The sequence below is a fragment of the Cydia pomonella genome, chromosome 15 (assembly GCF_033807575.1).
Source record: "Cydia pomonella isolate Wapato2018A chromosome 15, ilCydPomo1, whole genome shotgun sequence".
Classification (NCBI taxonomy): Eukaryota; Metazoa; Arthropoda; class Insecta; order Lepidoptera; family Tortricidae; genus Cydia; species Cydia pomonella.
In genome coordinates, this window is record NC_084717.1 from 15670466 (window position 1) to 15692805 (window position 22340).

A 22340-nucleotide genomic window follows, 5' to 3' on the forward strand; every position below is an offset into this window, starting at 1 on the left:
CAAAAATCATTTTAGCGACCCAAAAATGTTTTGCTGTAGAATTGGGCAGATTATGTTTTCCTCATGCACAGTTTGGCATTTTCACGAGTAATTAATACATCAGTTACATCACAGTACACACACAACAGTTCACACACACACACACACACACACATACATGTCACAGTTTCTTTAATATCTTTATACTGACACGATGCAAGATTGTTAATATTATAGTAGTACTCGTATTATAGTAGTTAATATTTGCAATCGCAATGTTTCAAAAGAACCAATTATCCTTTATAACTGGAAGCAATACTTATTTTCCTATTGTCATTGCATAATGGCATTAATTATGTTTCTAACAATCGATCGTCATTATTGCACATAAATTCAACAATCACCGTATAATAGTAAAAATAATCCGGTTGGGAATTTATGGAAAAATTCCAATGCGGGTACTACGGCCATGGACACTTTGGTATTATTATCATATTATGAGCACGTTGTTGGGAGAGGTTAAGACGGGGCTCTAATGCTATTATACAGGGTGTTTATTTAGTCACCTGCAATAATTTACGGAGTGAAAATATAGGTCATACTAAGCAACTTTTACTATGGGAACAACCCCGAAATCCCGAAATTTTTTTTACTCTTCCTTAGAAAATGTCAAGGTTAGACAGCCAAAATGTATGAAACAGCCAAAAATTTTTTCTCGATTTCGGGGTATGTCCCGTAGTAAATGTTGCCCAGTATGACCTATATATTCACCCCGTAAATTATTGCAGGTGACTAAATAAACACTCTGTATAACTATAGATAGGCTATTCTCAAACATAAAGAACAAAAAACACACTTCCAAATATTATATTTCTATACCTACGTAGATGTCATTTTTGATTAATTTTCGAATTCCATTCATCTCTGTCATACTCGTTGTTAAACATGAGTTTGGCTCTTTCTCTATCGTTGAGCGGGAGCGTGTTAGGATCTGCACATTTCTCGCTTGCCCAAGTGCGACGTGCGACTAAAGGCAACAGGTACCATTTGTCAGAACGTATAAGCGCTTAAATTTTGGAACGCCTATAACATAACATATCTTGAGTTATAATAAATCGTTGGGTTTTTATTTTGATTATTTACGCGTTTTAATGAAGGGCAAATGCAATGAAAATGAGATAAAAAAATCACGAAAACATGTCTAATTTTCATTTATCTTCAATTGTATATCGTTACCCTGCATTCCATAGCAGTATAATTTTAGTATAAAATAGCTAGTGATATAGCTGAGGGATTTGACCAGCGAAATTTTAATCAGAAGTATACTTTTAGAGTTATTGATATAAAACGTCAAAACCCGCGCGATCTTCAAGTCTTCCGTCCTTCCGTCGCAAGTTTCGCGCGGCGCTACATATGTTCCTGTATAATTTCCTGGCTTTACGCGGCCTTTTAAGAGATGCTGATTAAATAAAAGATAATTAAATAAATGAATATTATAGGACATTATTACACAAATTGACTGAGTCCCACAGTAAGCTCAATAAGGCTTGTGTTGTTGGTACTTAGACAACGATATATATAATATATAAATACTTAAATACAAAGAAAACAGCCATTACTCAGGAACAAACCCGAACCCGGGACCTTCGGCTGCATAGTGCCCTGCACTTCCTACTAGGCCAGACAGGTCGTCACATTAGAAGGGGACAAAGGATATGGCACGCCACGTGCGACGGGAGATAAGGATATCGCGCGGAGTAAAAAGGATGTAAAAATGTATAAATGACTTCTGTAATATACTACTAGCTAATTTATACTAAAATTATACTGCTTCTATCTTGAATCTACTGGTTGGATCTATAGAGAATGTAGGTATGGTATGCAAGGAAACCATATATGTACCTATATACACCTGAAATTTAATCCTTAAGCAAAGATTCAACATAGTCAAAATTTCATAAATTGACACTTATTGTTTAAAACAGAGAGTCGATATTGCAGCGATGTCGTTGTCAACTGGATCCTATAGGTTTACCGTCCAGTAAAGTGAGGAAGTGGGCAGTCAAGTGAATAATACGAGTGATATGACAAAATTGTCCTCGCTGACGCCTCATTCCTGTCGCCTGTGAAAACACTAATTTTTTTTAAGTATCTGAATCGTTGCTGGGTTTTCCGATTGCCAAATGTTTGATATACGACTGATTGCACTGAAATAATAAACAGTCCAATTTTTTGGGGCAAATATGTACCCCTGCTAGGATTACCTAATTAAATATCGAATTAAATTTTATATACAGGGTGTCCAGTAATGAATGGACAACCTTCTAACCACGAATAGGGCACCTTAGGCTGGTCCAGAAAATCGACTTTGAGGTTTAGTAAAAGTCCTCTGGTTTTCAAGGTTTTCACGCTTTTCATAATTTCAGGATGTTGCTTCCTCATTTCACTCTAATGACCATGGAAGCCACAAATAAAAAGATTTTTACGATCTGTTTTTTGAAAAATATTCTCAAATAGTGCTACTAACTGACTAACATAACAGTGTCTTGGCAGCCACGACGATTTTTTTGTAATTAGGCCTTCATTAAAAAAAAATCATTTTAGACTTACATTTTCTACAAGTTTGATCGCCTGTGGTGAAAAAAATTTGTATGGACATTAAAGCGGCCAACTCCCTAAAAATTTGCTTACTTAATTGGTGATTCAGAAAAGGTACAACAAGTGATATATACTACTGCAGTGATATTTACTATTTACTACTGCTCGTACTGGCATATTAGTGCGAGCGAGAGGTATAGAAAGTAAGTTACGCAGAGGATAGCGAATATGTCCGTTTGACACTGATAAGGCAGTCGTGGTAAGTCGTACTTAACGCAGGTGTGTTAATTTTCGTACAAAAACAGTGCCAATTACTGAATTAAAGGATCAGACATTGGGTCTTAATAACAGACAGCATCAAATATGACGGCCAAAGTGGTGAAACACACACACACACACACACACATCGGAACACATCCTTATTTCGGTGATAACAAAGATGTGTTACTATATATTTGTCCAAAATGAAAGAAATAGCCGATTGTTATCTAAAATACAAACTTAAACTCGTAAGTGAATGCTTTTTAGACATTTGGCAATATAATGACAGCCGCTTATCGTCAAAACTCCTAGTCTTTGACGGCACCTGGGGCCCGTTTCTCAAAAGCTTGTAACTTGTAATATAAGCGGAGGTCACTTTTTGATAGCTTTTGTTAGAAAGGGACTTCCACTTGTATTACAGGCTACAAGCTTTTGAGAAACGGGCCCCTGTTTCATAATTATTACTATGTCAAATCACACTTTAAGCATTATCTCATCATGAGTAAATAATCTGTACAAATAAAGAAAGAAACATCAAATAACATTTCGTTAAAAATATTCATAGTTTAAAATTAAGTAAGGAATTATTTGGAAAGTAAGTTAAGCGCAAACAAATAGATGTATATTACACAAAAAAATGAATGATTAAATTCGCAAAAGCACCTTAATTAGGTGCAAAACGCGACAAAATCCCTATCGTTAAGGAATAGGAATCCTATAGACCGTGGTCTTAGTTATTTGATTGTACCTAGTTTGGAGCACAGTTTCTGTGGGATAATTAAATTTAAGTTTCTGTATCTTTCCATATTGGGGAACATCACTTAAGCTCGGAGAACCATTTGGAGTGCAAGTTTTCTGTTGTACATGAAGTTTCCATCCATTGTTATAGTGCATGTAAGCATAGGCGTGCGAGTTTTCTACATATTGATTGCCCTCTTTAATGTATCCATAGTCTTTATATTGCAAGGCATAAGTCGTGGCACCTCCCTTTTGGTTTACATCTAAATTGTTAAACTCGTAAGTTTCGTTGTTACCCGTTACGTGTCGCAGTCTAAGTTTGCCGTAACGCGTAGGGGTGACGGTCCACGAACAGCCCCCAAAGTTGGGGGTGAACACGAATTTTGCGTCACCATGTTTGGGCCTCGCCGGGATGTCTATGGAGCGCCCTTGAGGCAGCCAATATGCGTAGCTTCCGGTACCGTCGACTTGTAGGGCGTATACGGTCAACACTTTCTTGGTTTGGCTACAACAAAAAGAAAATACACGATAAACCAATTAACGGACTTAAAAGTATCACGGTAGCGGTAACTTAACAAAAATGGAGCTAATTTTTTTTATGTGGACTACAGCAAGAATCGTTATTAAAAGTCAGCCAAACGAAGTCAACTTGCTCTGATCTGTTTTATTAAATTCTCTTGTTTATCAAAATCGAGCAACTTCGGCATTTACTTTGATGCAATTAAATGAAATTATTTTATTACCTAAATCTAAATTAAAAACCGTCGACACAATTATGAAAGCGTGATCCGATGAAATATTTTATTATTATTTATTTATTGAAAAACCAACAGCACATGAAACATATTATAGTACATTACGATACAAGTGCGAAAAATAGGAAATTCGAAACGAGTGGCGATAAATTAAAACACGACCGAAGGGAGTGTTTTAAATCGACACGAGTTGCGAATTACCTATACGCACATGTATCGTACAACGTTTTACAGTACATATGGCCCTTTAAATGTTCGACACAGTAACGTAATATGCTACTTCTCGCACTAGTGCTATAAAGTAGCTCCATATGTACTGTAAACAATATATATATAGCAATCGGAGTATTCCATGTATGTGTGTTTCGATCCGTTTAGTTTTAATTTTTTATAACAAATTTTAGCATAATTTAGCACTATTTTAAAATAAAACTAAACTAACCCTTTAAATGAGCTATACAAAAAAAAAAAATTGAAGATCGTTAGACTTACCTGTCAGTATGTTTTAATTCGGCAAATGAGAATTTTCCCTGACCGCCATTTACTAGCGCGCCGTGTTGCCTATTCATTGCAATATTATCGTAAGGATATTTGCCGAAGTTGGAAGTCGTCAGTACAGTGCTAGGGTCATACACATGACCAGAACTTCTAAATTCGTGCAGTTCAATATTCCAAAGCCCACAGTCTAAACGCCTAGAGTCACGATAACCCCTATCACCAAGCGTTGCTAGCGTATTCCTTTCTAACTTTGGTAGAGGGACCGTTCCGTCTCCGCGCACCCCACACAAAAATACTATTAAAATCGCAATCAGCGTTATATGTAACAACTCCATCGTTGATTTGAATGTCAATTGAAATTATTGTACACAGTTCCCGCTTTATATAACTCACATTTGGTCTCGTGAATCACTGTGCGTATTTTCCCGGTCCTGATAGCATAAATGGTGGTTTTAACATGTCTGTACCTATTGAAATTTAAAATTCAAACAATATGAGGTCACATTTTCATTATAGCGAAAAATAGGTACTGATTGCTCTGTTTTCCCATTTATTACTATTGTTATAGTTATGTGTTATGAGGTAAAATGTATGATGTATGTACAAACATTGCGAACAACATGCGTATTCGGGCGATGACAATAAATATTAAAATTCGTAGGTCAGAGGCACAAAACTAGGCGAGCTGAACCGTTCTTACGTACCTTACTGTTGCATAAAATACTATATACATATTCTTTTTTTCGTTGTAGGCTAAAAAGCAGACTATAGGTATAGTGTTTGCTAACTATTAACGCTTTTGTTTTGTATGGCATCTACCTTAATCAAATCCGTAAAACTCGGAATATACTTACTGTCAATTTGTTAACTAAGTCATGCAATATTACCAGACCAGACCAGACCCAATATCGCTTTCTCAGCATTTTCAGATGTATTCGAAGAATAGCGTTACGTAGGCGACATTCTCCTGGAATGCCCCGATTGATATTACCCGGATAATGAGCACTATCGACCGATACTATAAATAATAGGAGAAAATACGTTTCCAAAAATGTCAATTCAATTTCGTGCCTTCCATTACGATACCGTCATACAACGTATATGGAAATGGTGAAATAGGAAAGGTAATTTGAATCTACTTTTATTAGAATTGATCTTTATAATTAGCATTGACGTGATCGTAGATTCTCTTGACGACCGCCAGGAGTCTAGATTAGATATAAATACTAAAAAATCGATACCTACGTAAACACCAACTGAATTGCGTTTCAGGATTAATGCGCATGCGTGACATCATGTCCCTTAAAGCAAGATTACAGTGATTGTAAATAAAAATCGTTTGAAAACACATTTATTTTGTAACTATGAGTCAGAAAGTTCGCGTTCGAAAATAATAATTGTCAAAATATCCTAATTTCTCAAAATTTGTTATGCGTACGTTTATTCCGTTTTGAGAGCACTTAAAGTTTATTATTATTCCTTTATTTATTTTGGGTCTTAAAATATGAATATAAAATAAATAAATAAAATATTATAGGACATTATTACACAAATTGACTAAGTCCCACAGTAAGCGCAAGCTAAGGCTTGTGTTGAGGGTACTTAGACAACGATATATATGTATTTACATTACACGCTAGTCTGTGGGACACATATGATCAACATTGATCATTCCTATACGATTCGCGAGATGATCAAAATGACTCTAAAAATAGAGTTTTGGAAAAGAAGGAAATTTATTAAAAAGTAACATTAAGATACGTTTTTAGGGTTCCGTAGTCAACTAGGAACCCTTATAGTTTCGTCATGTCCGTCTGTCTATCCGTCCGCGGCTTTTCTCCGTGGTCGTTAATGCTAGAAAGCTGCATTTGGCATGGATACATAAAACTTGCATGGCGCCACAAAAAAGTAGGCTATCTCCCATACAAAATGTTTGGTGAGGGTTGGATAGGTCTTCCAAATTGAATAAGGGTCTCCAACAACCATTTTTTGAATAAGTGATTTTTTTCAGTAATAATCGCTCCGAAATAAAGTAATCCCCCCGCCTTTAACTTTTGAACCATGGGCCTAAAAATGTGAAAAAATGGAAAAACAAAAGCTTAATAAATACTTTCAATGAAAACTAGAGCGAACATGCTCAGTCCAGCCGTTATTGATATTCCACAAAAGAAAATCTTATATTACAAAAGGTGGACTATGCCACGAGGCATTCTATACCAGACAACCTTGAGGCCTAACTGTAATGTACCTGCATAATATTTGCTAATAACCCCCCCCCCGCCGTTTAGCCTATTCTGACAGAATGGTGACTACGGAACCCTAACTGAGCATATCCTGACATGCTCAAGGACGATTTAAAAAAAAATTGTAACAGCTAGATGTACGACATGAACGTGTGATTCATTATTCATATTTTGTGACTCACTTGGCTTCTGTTTGTTTTATACTTTGTTTTTTTTTAAGTGCTCTATTTTCACGCCGCTAAATATGCTATTTAAGAACGTCAAGTATGCTATTTAAGAACTTATTCATTTATGTATAACGGATAACTTAAAAAGGCGAAATATAATATTTAATTGAATGTAACAGTACACTATTTTTATAATATATAACTAAATACGTACCTATTGTTAAAATTCTCAGTATAGTTAGCACAGCTTAATCACAAATGCACAGTGTAGGGGTGTTCATTCCGTGCATGTATGGTATGGGACATATTTAGCTATCTGACAGGTGCCAAGTAGTACCTATGATGATTACAACCCGTCCGTTGATGTCTCTTATGTTTCCCCCACAACGCACTTCGCACATAGCTAACCCAACGAATTTATTTCTTATAATTTCTTTAAGATAACAAACATAAAAAACATCTCGATACGATTAGAACAAAAACAAATAAACATGCTCTAGAACAGGGATCACCAATTAGTTTCTTCAAGGGTCCGGTTTTAAAAATAAAATAGCCATCGCGGTCCGTTTCTACTTGAGTTTATTAAATAAGCAATTATAATGTATATAGGTCGGCGGTCCGGATCTGGACCGTGGTCCGCCATTTGGTGAATCCTGCGCCACGTATGAGATTTAGTGTCTCACTAGTTTATTCGTATGAGCGATAAAAACTAAACAAACAAAATGTACCTATATGTATAGTTTATTTTTTAGTACTTAAGTATTTTTTATTTTTCTAATGTCATTGTTTGTAAATTTATCTTTATATCGCAAGAGTTAAATTGTTAAAACTATCGATTTGTTCATATGCCTACCTATAAATGACTGCCCATAAATTATTTGTTCATTTGCCTGTGTATGATTAATACCAATAAAAATTCTATCTATCTATATGTAGTTCTACATTGTCGTGATAATCAGACAAATATTTACGTTAAGCCTACGCAATATACGATGTGATATTTGGCTTGGCCTTAAGATATAATATGAATAAACCCAAGAACACTAAAACGTACGTTTAGTAGAAAGGTTTCATATAAAAAGACCCATTTCATTGTTTTAGATATTTTGAAGAAGTATTATTTGCTGCTCTTTATCTTTGCGCTTTAACGGTTGTATCCTAAAGGATCCCGTAGACCGATTTAGAATCTTAATCTCAAAACGAATCTATAGTAAAAATATCATAAGACTTATAAGAAACATATACTCTAGCACACCAACTTTGTCAGTAGAAACGGCGGCAAATTTGAAAAATGTAGGCCCCAATGGTTGATTCCTTCCCATAGAAAATTTAAAATTCGCACCTTTTCTACTGAAAAACTGGGTGTGCCAGTGTATAGTTTTGCATTCCATAATTATGTAATTTTGTTACAGCGAAACACACTGGACCTCTACATCTCTCACATGAAAGGTCCCTTCTACAAAGCCGAATTCGAAACCGAACTTGATATGAAGAAGTTCCACATCGCCGACGTAACCGACAAACGTATATTCGTCTCTGTCATGCACACGGAGATTCTAGCTGATCTGTACGTGTCGGAGATCAGCCATGATTTCACTCGGTACAACTTTATGCTGAGTTTGGAGCAGATCCTGTGCTATTTCCCTGATGGGAACTGGAAGGATACTTGGCTAGAGTAAGTTATCTCTTGTATTTCATTTATATTTTACACCTTGAGTCTCAAGGACTCGATACTGAGTCATCAATGAAATTTAAAACTCAATTCTAAAACCTCAAGGAGGCCAAATCATAGATATTCTATATATTTGTTATACTGTTACTTCTATTTTTCATTATATTTTACTTATTTTCGCTCTCATTTATGATTTTATTGACATTCCTCTAGTCTATTGTACTCAGTGCTATATTTGTCTACCGTTCTTCATCAATTCTCATCTACTCAAAGGTTAACTGGAGGAAATCCCTTAAAGGGATAAGTTCGCCTATGTACTGCCTAACCTGTGCGATATTTATGTTTTTTTGTTTTGTGCAATAAGAGTTTATACATACATACAAATCATACTTCATTTCAATCATTTTGAGATTAAAATAACATGTAAATGATGCGCCAATATATCTACGGACAAGTACGAGCGAAGTGCACGTGCAACTGACATCATTTTAATGTCACAATGTAAGTCTGAATTGGCTTCCAGGTAGTTTTTTTCTTGCAAAATATCCCTGGGACTTAAGCCCTGTTTTTAAATCCCAGATAAGTAATCAAATGACAATTCAATTGGCCAATTTATTATACAATTATCCTGATTTTACACCAATTTATCGGAATGACAAATCGGGCGGACAAATTGCGGAAATAGGACTGTCATTTTTGTATCTGGGACATAAAATCAAGGATTATAAAAAAAAAGGTTAACTCTTTCTAACAGACACAAATATGTAAACTAAAGTGTTAAGAACTGTCAAACAAATTGTAACAACAGTAATTTACAAGATGTAGGTATAATTGTTTAATGAATAACGCCTTTACTGTTCACGGTCTGTTTGTCTTAGTATTAAATTTGTAATTATCTTTTTGACAAAGTAAATAAAATAGTGTACATTTCGTTTTGACCAATTTCGCCTCGCTGTGTCCGATTACTTAAGTTAAAAGGTACAATTTTACGAGTCAAAACTGGCAATACTAGTCAAAAGGCGTCTAATCTTTGGCCAAGTAAGTACCAATCACATTAATGTTGCCGGTTTACACCTGCAACATTGTAACTTTTACCTGCATATGTACATAAAACGGAGTCCTGGTGGCTGGAACTGCAATTACGATTTAAAGTTGAATTATCTTATATTACGAAAAATAATGAGACCGATAACTTACCAACTTTAAAATAGTTTTCCGAACATTCTTAAGTAAAATATTTGTCGCAGGGACATGACCGAAGACCCATTTACGGACCTGTACCGCGTCGAAGGCCTCAAGGGCATCTATATTGCGTCCCGAGTGGACTCCAAGGCGCAGGTGTCCCACGTAGGCCCGGAGCACCTTATATCGCTCATCACCTTTGACCACGGCGTTACTTGGTCGCCGGTCAACCCGCCTACAGAGGACGAGAACGGTGAGTATGACTAACAGTCTACATAGCCCGAGTGGGCCGCAGGTGACCCACGTGGGCACGACTCATATCGCTCTCCCTCGATTACGACGGTCAACCTGGCTACTGAGAACGAGAACGGTGTGTATGACTAACAGTGTACATAGCTGAGTGGGCCGAAGGTGACCCACGTGGGCCCGATTCGTATCGCACCCACTGAGGATGACAGCGTTTCATACATTTTCTTCCTACAGGATGTCTATACTGATATCCAGAATTAAGAACAGTAAGCTGACAGCAGTTTGAATATAGGGAATAAAAAAAATACAAGAGACAGCTAAAATTCCTAAGAACCTCGATGCGATATAGGATAGGGAATATGATTAGCCTATAGCCGATAGGGAATATGATGACCTGAAATAATATAACATTTCCGTTTACATTCCTCCTGATAGTGAACTCAAACATTGAACACAAATACTTATATTATTATCGCCCGAATACCTCGTATAAATGGGTTGTATTATGCTTTCATTGAACAGTTTACTAATCTTGCCCACCGCCCCTTGGAAATGAGATATCCTGTCACTGTTCGAGATGTTTAAATTACATGTGAGTCATACATATGTCATATGACACGAGTCATTTAAGGTCGCGAAAATAAACACCGCTGTTATGAGGTCTTTGTTGATTGTCAGCTTAGGAATGCCTTTATAGCTTGTGCTGAGGTTATCTTAGCCATTGTAAGTTCAGGGATATTTAAATAAATAAAAACAATATAACTTAAAATGCATACAAATAACATACAAGTATTGTAAAATTATTTATTTAGAACTAAATATTGCGTAATCTTTGAATATTAAAAGTGCAAATGGTGGACTTAATGCTTAAAGAATTTTTCTCTACCAGTCAACCATCATAATCATAATCGTTATGCTTAGAGATTGATCAATAGCGCGTATATTTATAGGATTAATAACCAATATAATCTAATTAATTACTAATACAAAACGAATAATATAATGACTACTGTAAACCGTACCTAATTAATTTAGATTTCCGGTTGAACTCACAAAATGTATTGATTCGCGCGACATATTGCGTAGAGTCTAGGTGCCCTAGGTCTTAATTTTCAATCACCAAGGAGAACATGTCGCAGGAGTGACTAAAACACATGTGTTAAACCATAACATAAATTTAATGTCAGTATCACTATGACTCATGACACTTCGATTCATAATCATAATATCGTTACTCATCTCAATACCTAAAGTCGCCAAATAAACTTTTTCTACTCGTCGACTGTTATGCTTGAATTAAGATTAAGTATAGCAAACTACATATAATTGCTTATTTTTCCTGTATAGGCTCCCAACTCAGCTATGTATAAGATTATTTTCAATACGCAGTAGTCAACTGTAAAAAAAAAAAAACCAATCACGTGCCGCCGCGCTCCCATAGAAAAGACTAAACGGGTGCGGGGCGCGGGTCACTTTTATCTACTGAAATACTTACCAATTTTCATTATATATGTAGGTTTTATAGTAAAAAAAGTATATTTTAGATGACTCGTAGAAAAAGTATTAAATAAGTAAATAATAAATAAATATTATAGGACATTATTACACAAATTGACTAAGTCCCACATTGTAAGTATACAATAGTGATATAGTCAAGCTTTTCAATTTCGTACCTTACTTAGGCAACTCAGCAAGCTTCGTTGCCTAAATACGGTACTCGACTGGAAAGCTCTATTATATCACGATTGTATAAAATACTATTACAGTACATATGGCGCTACTTTATAGCACTAGTGCGAGAAGTAGCATATTACGTTACTGTGTCGAACATTTAAAGGGCCATATGTACTGTAAAACGTTGTACGATACATGTGCGAATAGGTAATTCGCAACTCGTGACGATTTAAAACACTCCCTTCGGTCGTGTTTTAATTTATCGCCACTCGTTTCGAATTTCCTATTTTTCGCACTTGTATCGTAATGTACTATTTTTTTACTCCAGCACTTTTATTTGTCGATTAAATGACTGGCAGTGTTGTTAGGAATATTCATACAATATTATGCAACCGTTTTTTTAAACGCTGTTTTCTAGGCAAACATTCAAAACCAATATTTTACTTTGATATTATTTATAATTTTAATGTTTGCTGCCGTCTTAGAAAAATTATTGTGGGCAACGATACATAATTACATCTTAAAATCTTCGTTTCGTTTTGTAACTTCGCCCTTTGAATTTTGAGAACCCTTATTATGTTAGTCTGTCCGTTTTTCTAAGATCAAGTACGGCGAAGTTAATCTTAGAAATCGGACAGGCTATACCCGTTGCAATAAATACTATTATCGATTACCGCCTTAGGCCTTAAGTATCTTTATATTTTGACATCTTCTCTTTTTTGTACGTTATTTCACGTTGTAAAACAAAGGTAGAATTTAAAAACGTTTAATAAAAACATACCTGGGTTGTTCCGTTAATAGTTAGTCAACGGCGTACTATTAACTGTATTTATTTAATTTTACTGTAGCTTAAAGGCAAATTTCATTACAAACTTTTTGGTATAAATGTCACTGGCCAGTGACAATCAGTAATTTTTTTATGAATTTCAGAAAAAAACATGTCTGTCACTTTTTGTTCGCAAAAATGGAGCTAACGCGGGAAGCATTTCGTGCTATGATATATTATGATTATAAACGAGGGCTAACATACAAGGATTCTCATGAAAATTTAACTAGTGTTTTTGGGACATTATCCCCATCTCTTGCCACTATCAGTTACTGGTTCCGTGAATTTAAGCGTGGGCGGAGCGACATCAAAGATGAGCCTCGACCGGGGCGACCGCCAACGGCAGTTACTCCAGAAAATGTTATCAAGGCGGAGTGGTTAATAAAGGAATCTCGAAACATTACCCACCGAGAGATTCAGGACGAACTGAAGATTGGATCCCGGGCAGTTTCTACCATTTTGCATGACCACCTTCAAGTTCGGAAGGTTTCGTCTCGGTGGATACCACATTTTCTCACACAAGAGCAAAAAGATAGTCGTGTCGATTGGTGCAAATATATGTTGAAGAAATTCGATAATGGCGATTCTCAACAAGTGACCTACATTGTGACATCTGACGAATCTTGGATATATAGTTACGACCCATTTACAAAACAGCAATCAACACAATGGGTCTTTGAAGAAGATGATTTACCTACTAAAGTAGTTCGCGGCCGAAGCGTCAACAAAAAAATGGTTGCTGTTTTTTTTCGACGCAGTGGACCTGTAGCCGTAATTCCACTTGAAGATCGCAAAACAGTTACCAGCCAATGGTACAGTGAAGTTTGCTTGCCACAGGCCTTCCAAGAGCTGAACGTCAGTCGTCCAAGTACTGGAACTCGGGGCATCATTTTTCATCAAGATAATGCTCCGGCTCACACGGCTTCCAGAACCATGGACTTTTTGAGCAAATCAGGTGTGCAACTACTACCACACCCTCCGTACAGTCCTGACCTGGCTCCGTGTGATTTTTTTCTGTTCCCCACCTTAAAAAAATTATTACGTGGACGACGATTTTCGACGGCGGATGAAGCAGTGGACGAATTTAGGCGACTTTTTTTTGACCTTCCGCAAGAACAGTTTTTTTCCTGTTTTGAAAGCTGGTTCAGCCGAATGCATAAGTGCATTAATGTAGCAGGGGAATACTTTGAAAAGTTGTAAATAAAGTTTTATTATATTCCTTATAGTTTTTGTTTAACTAAAAATTTTCAGTACAGCCCTCGTATGCGTGTATTGTTAAGTTATTCATGCGCAACGGAAAGAAGCGTAATCTCGCCAATCATGATGCGGTTAATAAACGTTTATGTTTTGGTTGAATTTTTACATTTAATTGAGCTTTGATAACACCTTTAAAATAATTGGGGGCAATTAGTTATGCGTATTATTTATAGATAAATAAAAGTTCATCGATACATTTGTCACATGATTCGTTCGGATCTGATAGGAAAATAAAAATACCTAGGTATTTATAGTTACACTGACGTAATAATTATAAATAGTACATTATCGACCATCGTGTATTTATACTTAATAAACACATAGTTAATTTACTTAATAAATTCAAATAACTTGGTTCCGTGCTGCAAGAATCTGGTAAAATCGATCACGACGTCCAAGCCCGAATAAGTGCTGCTTGGGCAAAATGTCGAGAAGTAACCAGTGTCATCTGTGATCCTAGGATACCGGGGAAGCTAAAGGGCCTTGTGTAAAAGAGCATCATCCGCCCAGTCCTACTATATGGTAGCGATACCTGGCCTGTCCCCGGAAGACATGTCCAGCAGCTTCACGTCACCGAGATGTAGATGTTGCGATGGATGTGTGGCGTTACACGAATAGACCGCATACGTTACGAACACATCCGTGACAGCCTCGGAATCCGCGACGTAGCGGATAAGCTGCAGGAAAGTCGCCTCCGAAGGTATGGCCATATAAGCCGCAGACCAGTAGACTACGTTGGAAATAGATGCCTCAACCTCACTGTCCAAGGCTTTAGATCACGCGGCCGCGGTAGGCCTACGAAGCGCTGGCTGGACGTCGTGACAGCGGACATAGGAGAGAACAATCTCACACCTGAGTATGCCGAAGACCGGGCAAAATGGAGAAGATTAAGTAGGAAAGCGGACCCTGGCGCTATGCCGGGAAAACGCTAGGTTGAAGAAGAAACACATAGTTAATTTACCATCAAGCAAATCGTCTGCTCGTTTGCCTCCATCATCTTAACCTTTTGACCGCCAAAGACGTTATATGACGCGCGCGGCTACAGCCCAATATCAACCTTCATGCGTACCGACAAGGTTCACGATTACGCGACGCGTGCCATAGGCGTGGCGTTCAAAAGGTTAAAAATCCATAAATTGTAACAATATAATAGTAGTCTAAAATGTGTTTTTGCATGAAAAAAAAAGAAAAATTCTCATGTAAGTGAATATTTCGTATTCTTATGAGAAATAAAGATCTTTAAACCTAAAAAGACAGCATCTTACCGAAAAACAGAGAAGTGTTCCGATGTAATAGTGCCCATCACGTAAAATTGGGTAAGGGGAACCTAAATATAACCTTAATATTATTTAGGTATTGTTGTTTTTTCAAGTAGAATATAAGGAAAACCCGTATCTTAATGAAACTAAACCATAATAGATAATAAGGAATAAATACGAATAATAGGTATTATCAAATGTGTTAATCTATAACAATGTCATGAGCGGAGTAGCACCAGTGATATATTAAATTACATAAACATGTAACAGATAAATACATGTGTAAATAATGGTATTGTGTTTGCCGAGACACGCTCTTTGCCCAAACAAATCCATTAACCAAATATTGCTCTACCTACATAAGACCAATGATTATTAATGACTCAAGATATGTTATAGGCGTTCCAAAATTGAAGCACTTACCTTGTGACAAATTGTACAAGTAGATACTCGTAGATACTGGCATGAAATGACCATAAATTTTGGATATGTTACTCTATTGATAAAAAAAAAACTTATCCTCAACGTCTCACTTGTTGAGTAAGGCGTTTCTCTGTTTTAACACTAAGGAATAGATGCGACATCGGTATTGCTAAATGCCTCATTTATTTATCAGACAGCAGCACAAAATAAACTAACGAAAAAACTAATATTCCAAGAAACCTTTTGTGTCCTATTTTAACTATTAGGTGTAAGTTTTGCTTTGATAAAAACATTTTAAATTTTACTTTTGGGTAAAAACAGTCAACGTAATGTAAGAGGCATGTGAAGTGACCTCAAATTCCAACTATAAGTATTCACTTAACTACAATGGTTCCACTTAACCATAGCAGAAACAGATGCTTCATTTATACAAGTACCTAGTTTAAGGTAAGGGCCAACGTTATAGGACCACTCCACTGAAGTCCACTTGTTACACTAAAATTTACATAAATTAATGCACTAATGTATAAGTTATGTAGATGAGTAGTGCATTGATTTGATTAGCAAGCATAATATTATAAAATGACGTATATTTGACTTTTTTCCAAGTTTTACAGTTGTTTGTACCTCATAAAAATTGCCACAAAATAAAAGAGTTTATCCTATGAAACATGTTCGTCTTGATTATAATATAAAACATTATTTCAAGCCTATTTCGGCCAAAACTGCCGAGGCTGGGGCTTTGGCATCGGGAGGGACTTACTAGCGGACTTAATAATTCGTTCTAATCTTATCACTTAGTATAAGTACGATTTATAAGGTTTCGTGCCCTGAATAACTTAGGTCTTCCATGAGTCATGTTCACTAAGACCTACGCAAAACTTGTATGGCGCCGAATGATTATTAGGTATCTTCTGTTTAACTTAATCCATATTATAGCCGTGGTTAGTCAGTCTACGCTAACTTTGCACCGCTTGAACATAACAATTAACAAAGTGGGAGAGTGTCATCATCCCCTATTTCCCGGAGGCGTTGGCAGAGACCACGGATTTCCACTTGCTACGATCCATACCTCTTTCGCTTCCTTGATTTTTATAACATTCTTTATATACGCTTTCTTAGGATTTCCCCGATTTGATCAGAGAAAGTCCGCCGAGGTCTAACCCTTCCAGCTCCCTTACACACTTTCTTTGTTAGCCTTCTTTAACTCATTCTTTCCACGTGTCCAAACCATCTCAACATACCTTTCTCAATATTTGTCACTACAGATTACCCACAAAATAAACTGTACTGTGACAACAATATAGTATATTAGGTAGTTAATCGTATAATATCTAATATTATAGTATATTATCTATTACTCCCTGCGCTGGTAAATTCCGACATGTGCTTGATTTTTGAAAACTCAACTGAAACCCTGAAAACACTACATAAGGTTTTTTTCCTGAAAATTTGACAGATCACATAGCGGAATTTACAAGCGCAATGTTATTTATTTAAATATTTTTCAAATTAGTTGTAGAGTTCCACCAAGAAATATTTTTTACAACCACTAAGGATATGAAAATGCGATTGAAACATTTTACACAAAGTTCGCGGGCGGACGATAATCTAAACATACATTATGAGCCAACGGCCTTTGCCCTGTTGGTTTACTGTTTTCAACCTTCGCTAAAACAACCTTGTTTACAGGCAAGCCGCTGAACTGTCACATCGAGAATTCATGCAGCCTCCACTTATGCCAGAAATTCAGTCAACTGTATCCGGTGACGAGGTAAGAATTAATTATATTTACTGACTGAAATGTTAAAGCGATCGTGTTTTTGTTTAGATACCGTCAACTGCTTCAACATTGCCTCTGCTGTCAAATAAAAGAGGGATCTTTTTATTTATCGTCTCAGATAGTGAAACACCTTAAGTGCTCCGTGGGCCAATTAAACCCTACCGATTTTAACCACATTCCTGATGTCATAAGAAACAAAATATATTATAAGAGTTTTGGCCAAATTCGCCAATTTTTTGCGTTTTCTGCACACGTCACGTTATTAATTTTTACACCTTGGTGAAAAAAAAAACATAACAAATAAGTAAAGGTTTTTTTTATAAACAGATAAAAATTGCGAGAATACTTTAAAACTTTAATGTCTGTCAGTAGGTATGTTTAAACCAAGCCACATAAAGGCAGCGACACAGTTAAAAAGGCGCTTTTCACTGAGTTATAACAAATACAAATTTTTACAACCAATGTCATTATCTCTAAAACAAAATCGATTTCAGGAAACTTTGTATGACATTTTAGTTTCTAAATGCGATTAAGAATACACCTCTAAAATCTGTCGTGTCTAATTGGCCTACGGTGTTTACACGTTAGATTGCGCCGACGCAAGCAATATGCGTTTCTGTTGCAGTAATACAGAGTGTCACTGCTAAACACTGAAAGTGGCTAATTGCCATATTACAGCTGCAACCATGCCAAACATTGCATGGCCGCTATTTAGCTGCGTATCTCGTATTCCTTTTAACGGTCACACTAATTAGCAGGTATTTTTTGCCCCCTCCCCCCGCCTTATCAGACTTAGTCACGTTTGGCAAACCCCTCCACCCTGGTGTAATATCACATTTTTTTTAACGAAATCGGCTAATCAAATTAGGTATTATTAATATTTTATGAACATATTTTTGATAAAAGAAATATTATGAATTTTATAACACAAAACCGATTAGGAAAAAAAAACGAATCAAAACGATTATCGTTCTAAAAACTCGTTATTTATCTGTACAGCGCATAAAGAAAATAGGTTTCTGATGAAGTTACAGTGACGTCACAATGTTTGTGTCTCCCCCGTCCCCCTTTTTTATACTACGTCGGTGGCAATAGGGCCCGACTGATGGTAAGCAGTCTCCGTAGCCTATGTACGCATGCAACTCCAGAAACCCCCTTGTCACAATATGTCACATTTTTTGACCCCCTCGCTCCCCCTAAACGTGTGATGTAATTTATTGATGACCCCTTATTAAGAAAGAAATATTATGTAGATAGCGATTTCATAGCGCACCACTGTTTTTCAAGCCAGGCAATGTTTGGCATGGTTAGGCAATGTTGAAACAGTTATGACATTTCTGCAACATACTCCTTGTTGAAATGTCACAGTTTTTGTGACTATTGTATTCAATTCTACCGGTTTTTTTTAAATGATATAGAAGTGTTGTGACTTTGTGTACTTTTACTTAATTAACGCTTATATTTTGATTGCAACAACAAATTAATATAGTTCAAGGGATTATACGTATCTATGCATGCTTTTCATTCAGTATTATTGATATTATATCACGTTACTATAAATAGGTATAACGAAATATCGCAAAATTGCGTATTTATCTAAGTTGTCACATAAAATTGCTAATCTTTTGAATTGTGGCTCGTCCATTCTAGCTACCACTAATAATTGTTATGTTTACGCTGCAATCATTGCTTACGTAACTTACATATGTATACATATAAGTAATATATATTGTTTTCTAATAATAATTTCCTGAGCTACGCAAACTTATTGCCAGTCAACAATTAGGCTTAATATGTTCGCTCAGTAATATAATTTTGTAAATATTGAACAGAAGTTACATACATGCGTGTATTTATTTAATAATACCTACGTAGGTCATCGGACTGTTCAGACTGTTAACAAAATTTAGCTTAAAGTTTATATACGTCGGTGGCTAACAAGCATACGGCCCGCCTGATGGTAAGCAGTCTCCGTAGTCTATGTACGCCTGCAACTCCAGAGGAGTTACATGCGCGTTCCCTAGTTGGGCTCTGCTCTAGATCTGGAATGACATCCGCTGCGCTGTGCCCTACCACACAAAGCGAGACGACATTCACAATGCCCATGCCTCTCTTTTGGACGTAATAGTTTAAGGACGTACCCGGGTCCAAGATTGATCGAGAGTAACACTTCACAAATGGTAATACACAGAATAAAAAAAAAACTTTATTTTTGCACTTTTGATGGCTGTTATTTATCACAAAATGAAATATAAAACGTAACTAAAAAACTTATGATCTTGACGTCACGTCAGCGTCATGCATAATGCACAGGTCAAACTGGTCAAAGTCGTACACTATTTTTTCTCGCAAGCCCGATTTCTATTAACAGTTGTAAAGTTGTATAACTTATTTCAAGTCTAATATAAACACCTACTCGTCATAAAACGATAAACTATGCATCTACATAATTTTCTCGGGCTATAGAAACGCGCCAAATGACACCTCGTTCATCAAAATCGATTTAGTCAGGTACAATCAAGTGTAAAAATATGGGTGTACACATCTTACTCAAAAATATGTCCCATAGCATCTTATTCCAGTGTAATAAGAGCGTAGTACCATATTTATGAGACGATTCTCTCGATACATATATATAGCTGACTGTACCTACGATCTGACACGAAAACAATACAAAAAATACGTACTGTTATGAATTTAATATCACCTTTCCTTTTAGCTTTGCGTAACTTCTTTTGTTTTCCTCACCTAGCTATTAAAAAAAAAAACAAAGATCGGTTAGAATTGTTAGCAACTTAGCAGGTATCAGTTATTATGTAAATCGCAAAGGCGGTGACAAAGAGTTATCAACAACTCTCGTTTCTCGATAAAGTGTTACATTACACTTGACAACCGCTTAGTAGCGATAACATTGTTTGACCTCGAACTCAGAATAAGGATGCGGGCTGTGAGAATTTGTTTGTTATTCTGTCAGGCAAAACGGTTGAACAGGCTTAAATTAAATTTGGTATACTTATACACATAGGATATAATGGTGATATTAAAGCCTAGAAATCTAGTTTCTAGGGGCCATTCTTATAAAATGAAGCCTTATATACGCCTGTCGCCTCTTGCTGTTGCAAAAATCGTGTGAAACTGCGATTACTGTAGTATGGTATGGACGCTTAGCCTGAATGGCTTCACTATGTCCCACGATTAAATGAAACATTAAAAAAACCCCTAGGCGTTATTCCAAAACAAATCCATTTTAACCCAAAAATGCCTTACACCATTTTGGAAAAGAACTGATACTCTTTAGACTGCTGGATCGATTTTTATCATACATAAAACTCGTTTTCACGAAAACTTTTCACTCCGTTTCGAAATCGGTCCATCCGTTTGAGAGCTACGATGCAACAGACAGACACACAGACATTGGCGTCAAATATAAATACATATAACACCCCTCTACTCATTATTGTACTGGAACAGGCACAAGCAATTTGGCTTGTTAATAATAAATACATGTAATTTAATAAACAATATTTAGGTTAACAATACACGTCTAACTGATCATTGGTTGATCTAATATGGTAATAAGGTTTACAACCAGAGGAGTTTGTGGACTAACCCCCTAAGTCCCGATGTCCTTTTAAAGGGACAAAATTAAATCAAATCTTGAACTACCAAACCAAATATTGAAAACCAAATTCTAAACTGCAACTATGTCCCTGGGACTTAAGAGTAGCCTCTTAGTTGGTGTCATCCACGACAACGCGCAAATTTGTCAAATCTAACCTTTAATAACAAGACATTACGAGTCAAGGCCCGCGTCTTTGTGAATGACACGATCGTGATCGTTATCGTAGTTCGAAATCGTGAGGTCTGAGGGCTTACCTCAAACCACGTCCGATGTGTTGCCTCTCTGTCGCACTTGTAAATTCGTTCGTAAGGTTACCAGCGCTATCGACATAATCATGAGTCAGTTAAAATAAATAAATAAAAATAAATAAATATTATAGGATATTATTACACAAATTGACTAAGTCCCACAGTAAGCTCAATAAGGCTTGTGTTGAGGGTACTTAGACAACGATATATATAATATATAAATATTTATAAATACTTAAATACATAGAAAACACCCATGACTCAGGAACAAATATCCATGCTCATCACACGAATAAATGCCCTTACCAGGATTTAAACCCGGGACCACTAGGCCAGACCGGTCGTCAAAGTTAACCTACTGATAAAGTGTTTCCTCTCGTTCGGTTCAAAGAAATCATCGGATCGACTTACAGTCCATTGTAGGAAGTGAACTTCCTGCGTATAGACGAAATCAGCGCACTGGTTGGAATCTAACCTTCTTATTTATTTGCTTGATTGATATTTAAATCTTATTGGCATAATACAAATTTCAGTTAATATTATACATATATTCTTCAATACTTTTAATTAATATCATCATCTTAGGATCACTAATTAAGCTTTAATTTCTTCAATATAATATAATGTTTTATTTTTAATTTTAAACTATGTTCAACACAATATTTTATTGTTATGAATTAATAAAGAAATCTTCTTGGCTTATATTAAAAATGAATAAGTTATAGGTACCAATTGCTAGTGGTGGTTTATTTATTTAAGACGCAAGTGCGCAAAATCGGTTTTTCATACAAACGTTGTCCTCATTTTTAACCGACTTCAAAAAAGGAGGAGGTTCTCAATTCGACTGTTTTTTTTTTGTGTTTGTTACTCGATATCTCCGAGAATCGTGAACCGATTTACAATTTT

General features: G+C 36.1%; 2 protein-coding genes across 2 annotated transcripts in view; one reads left to right on the plus strand and one right to left on the minus strand.

Annotated features, from left to right (window-relative positions):
• The window catches only part of LOC133525989 (sortilin-related receptor-like), a 58730-nt gene that overhangs the window by 21850 nt on the left and 14540 nt on the right, over positions 1-22340 (plus strand). Inside the window, 3 exon segments of the mRNA XM_061862444.1 lie at positions 8652-8914; positions 10159-10346; positions 17474-17555. Coding sequence (XP_061718428.1) covers positions 8652-8914; positions 10159-10346; positions 17474-17555 — 533 coding nt within the window.
• LOC133525987 (uncharacterized) lies at positions 3383-7105 on the minus strand. The gene is made up of 2 exons (XM_061862441.1): positions 4824-7105; positions 3383-4081 (listed from the first exon to the last, which is right to left on the minus strand). Exons 1-2 carry the CDS (start codon positions 5162-5164, stop codon positions 3538-3540), a joined length of 885 nt encoding a protein of 294 aa, XP_061718425.1. The 5' UTR covers positions 5165-7105; the 3' UTR covers positions 3383-3537.

What these genes read in the sequence shown, in the direction of transcription:
- LOC133525987 (XM_061862441.1), bottom strand. Translation starts at nt 5,164, where the DNA reads ATGGAGTTGTTACATATAACGCTGATTGCGATTTTAATAGTATTTTTG. An exon ending in GAATTAAAACATACTGACAG is followed by an intron (nt 4,082 to 4,823) that starts GTAAGTCTAACG and finishes TTTTTGTTGTAG; the next exon opens with CCAAACCAAGAAAGTGTTGA.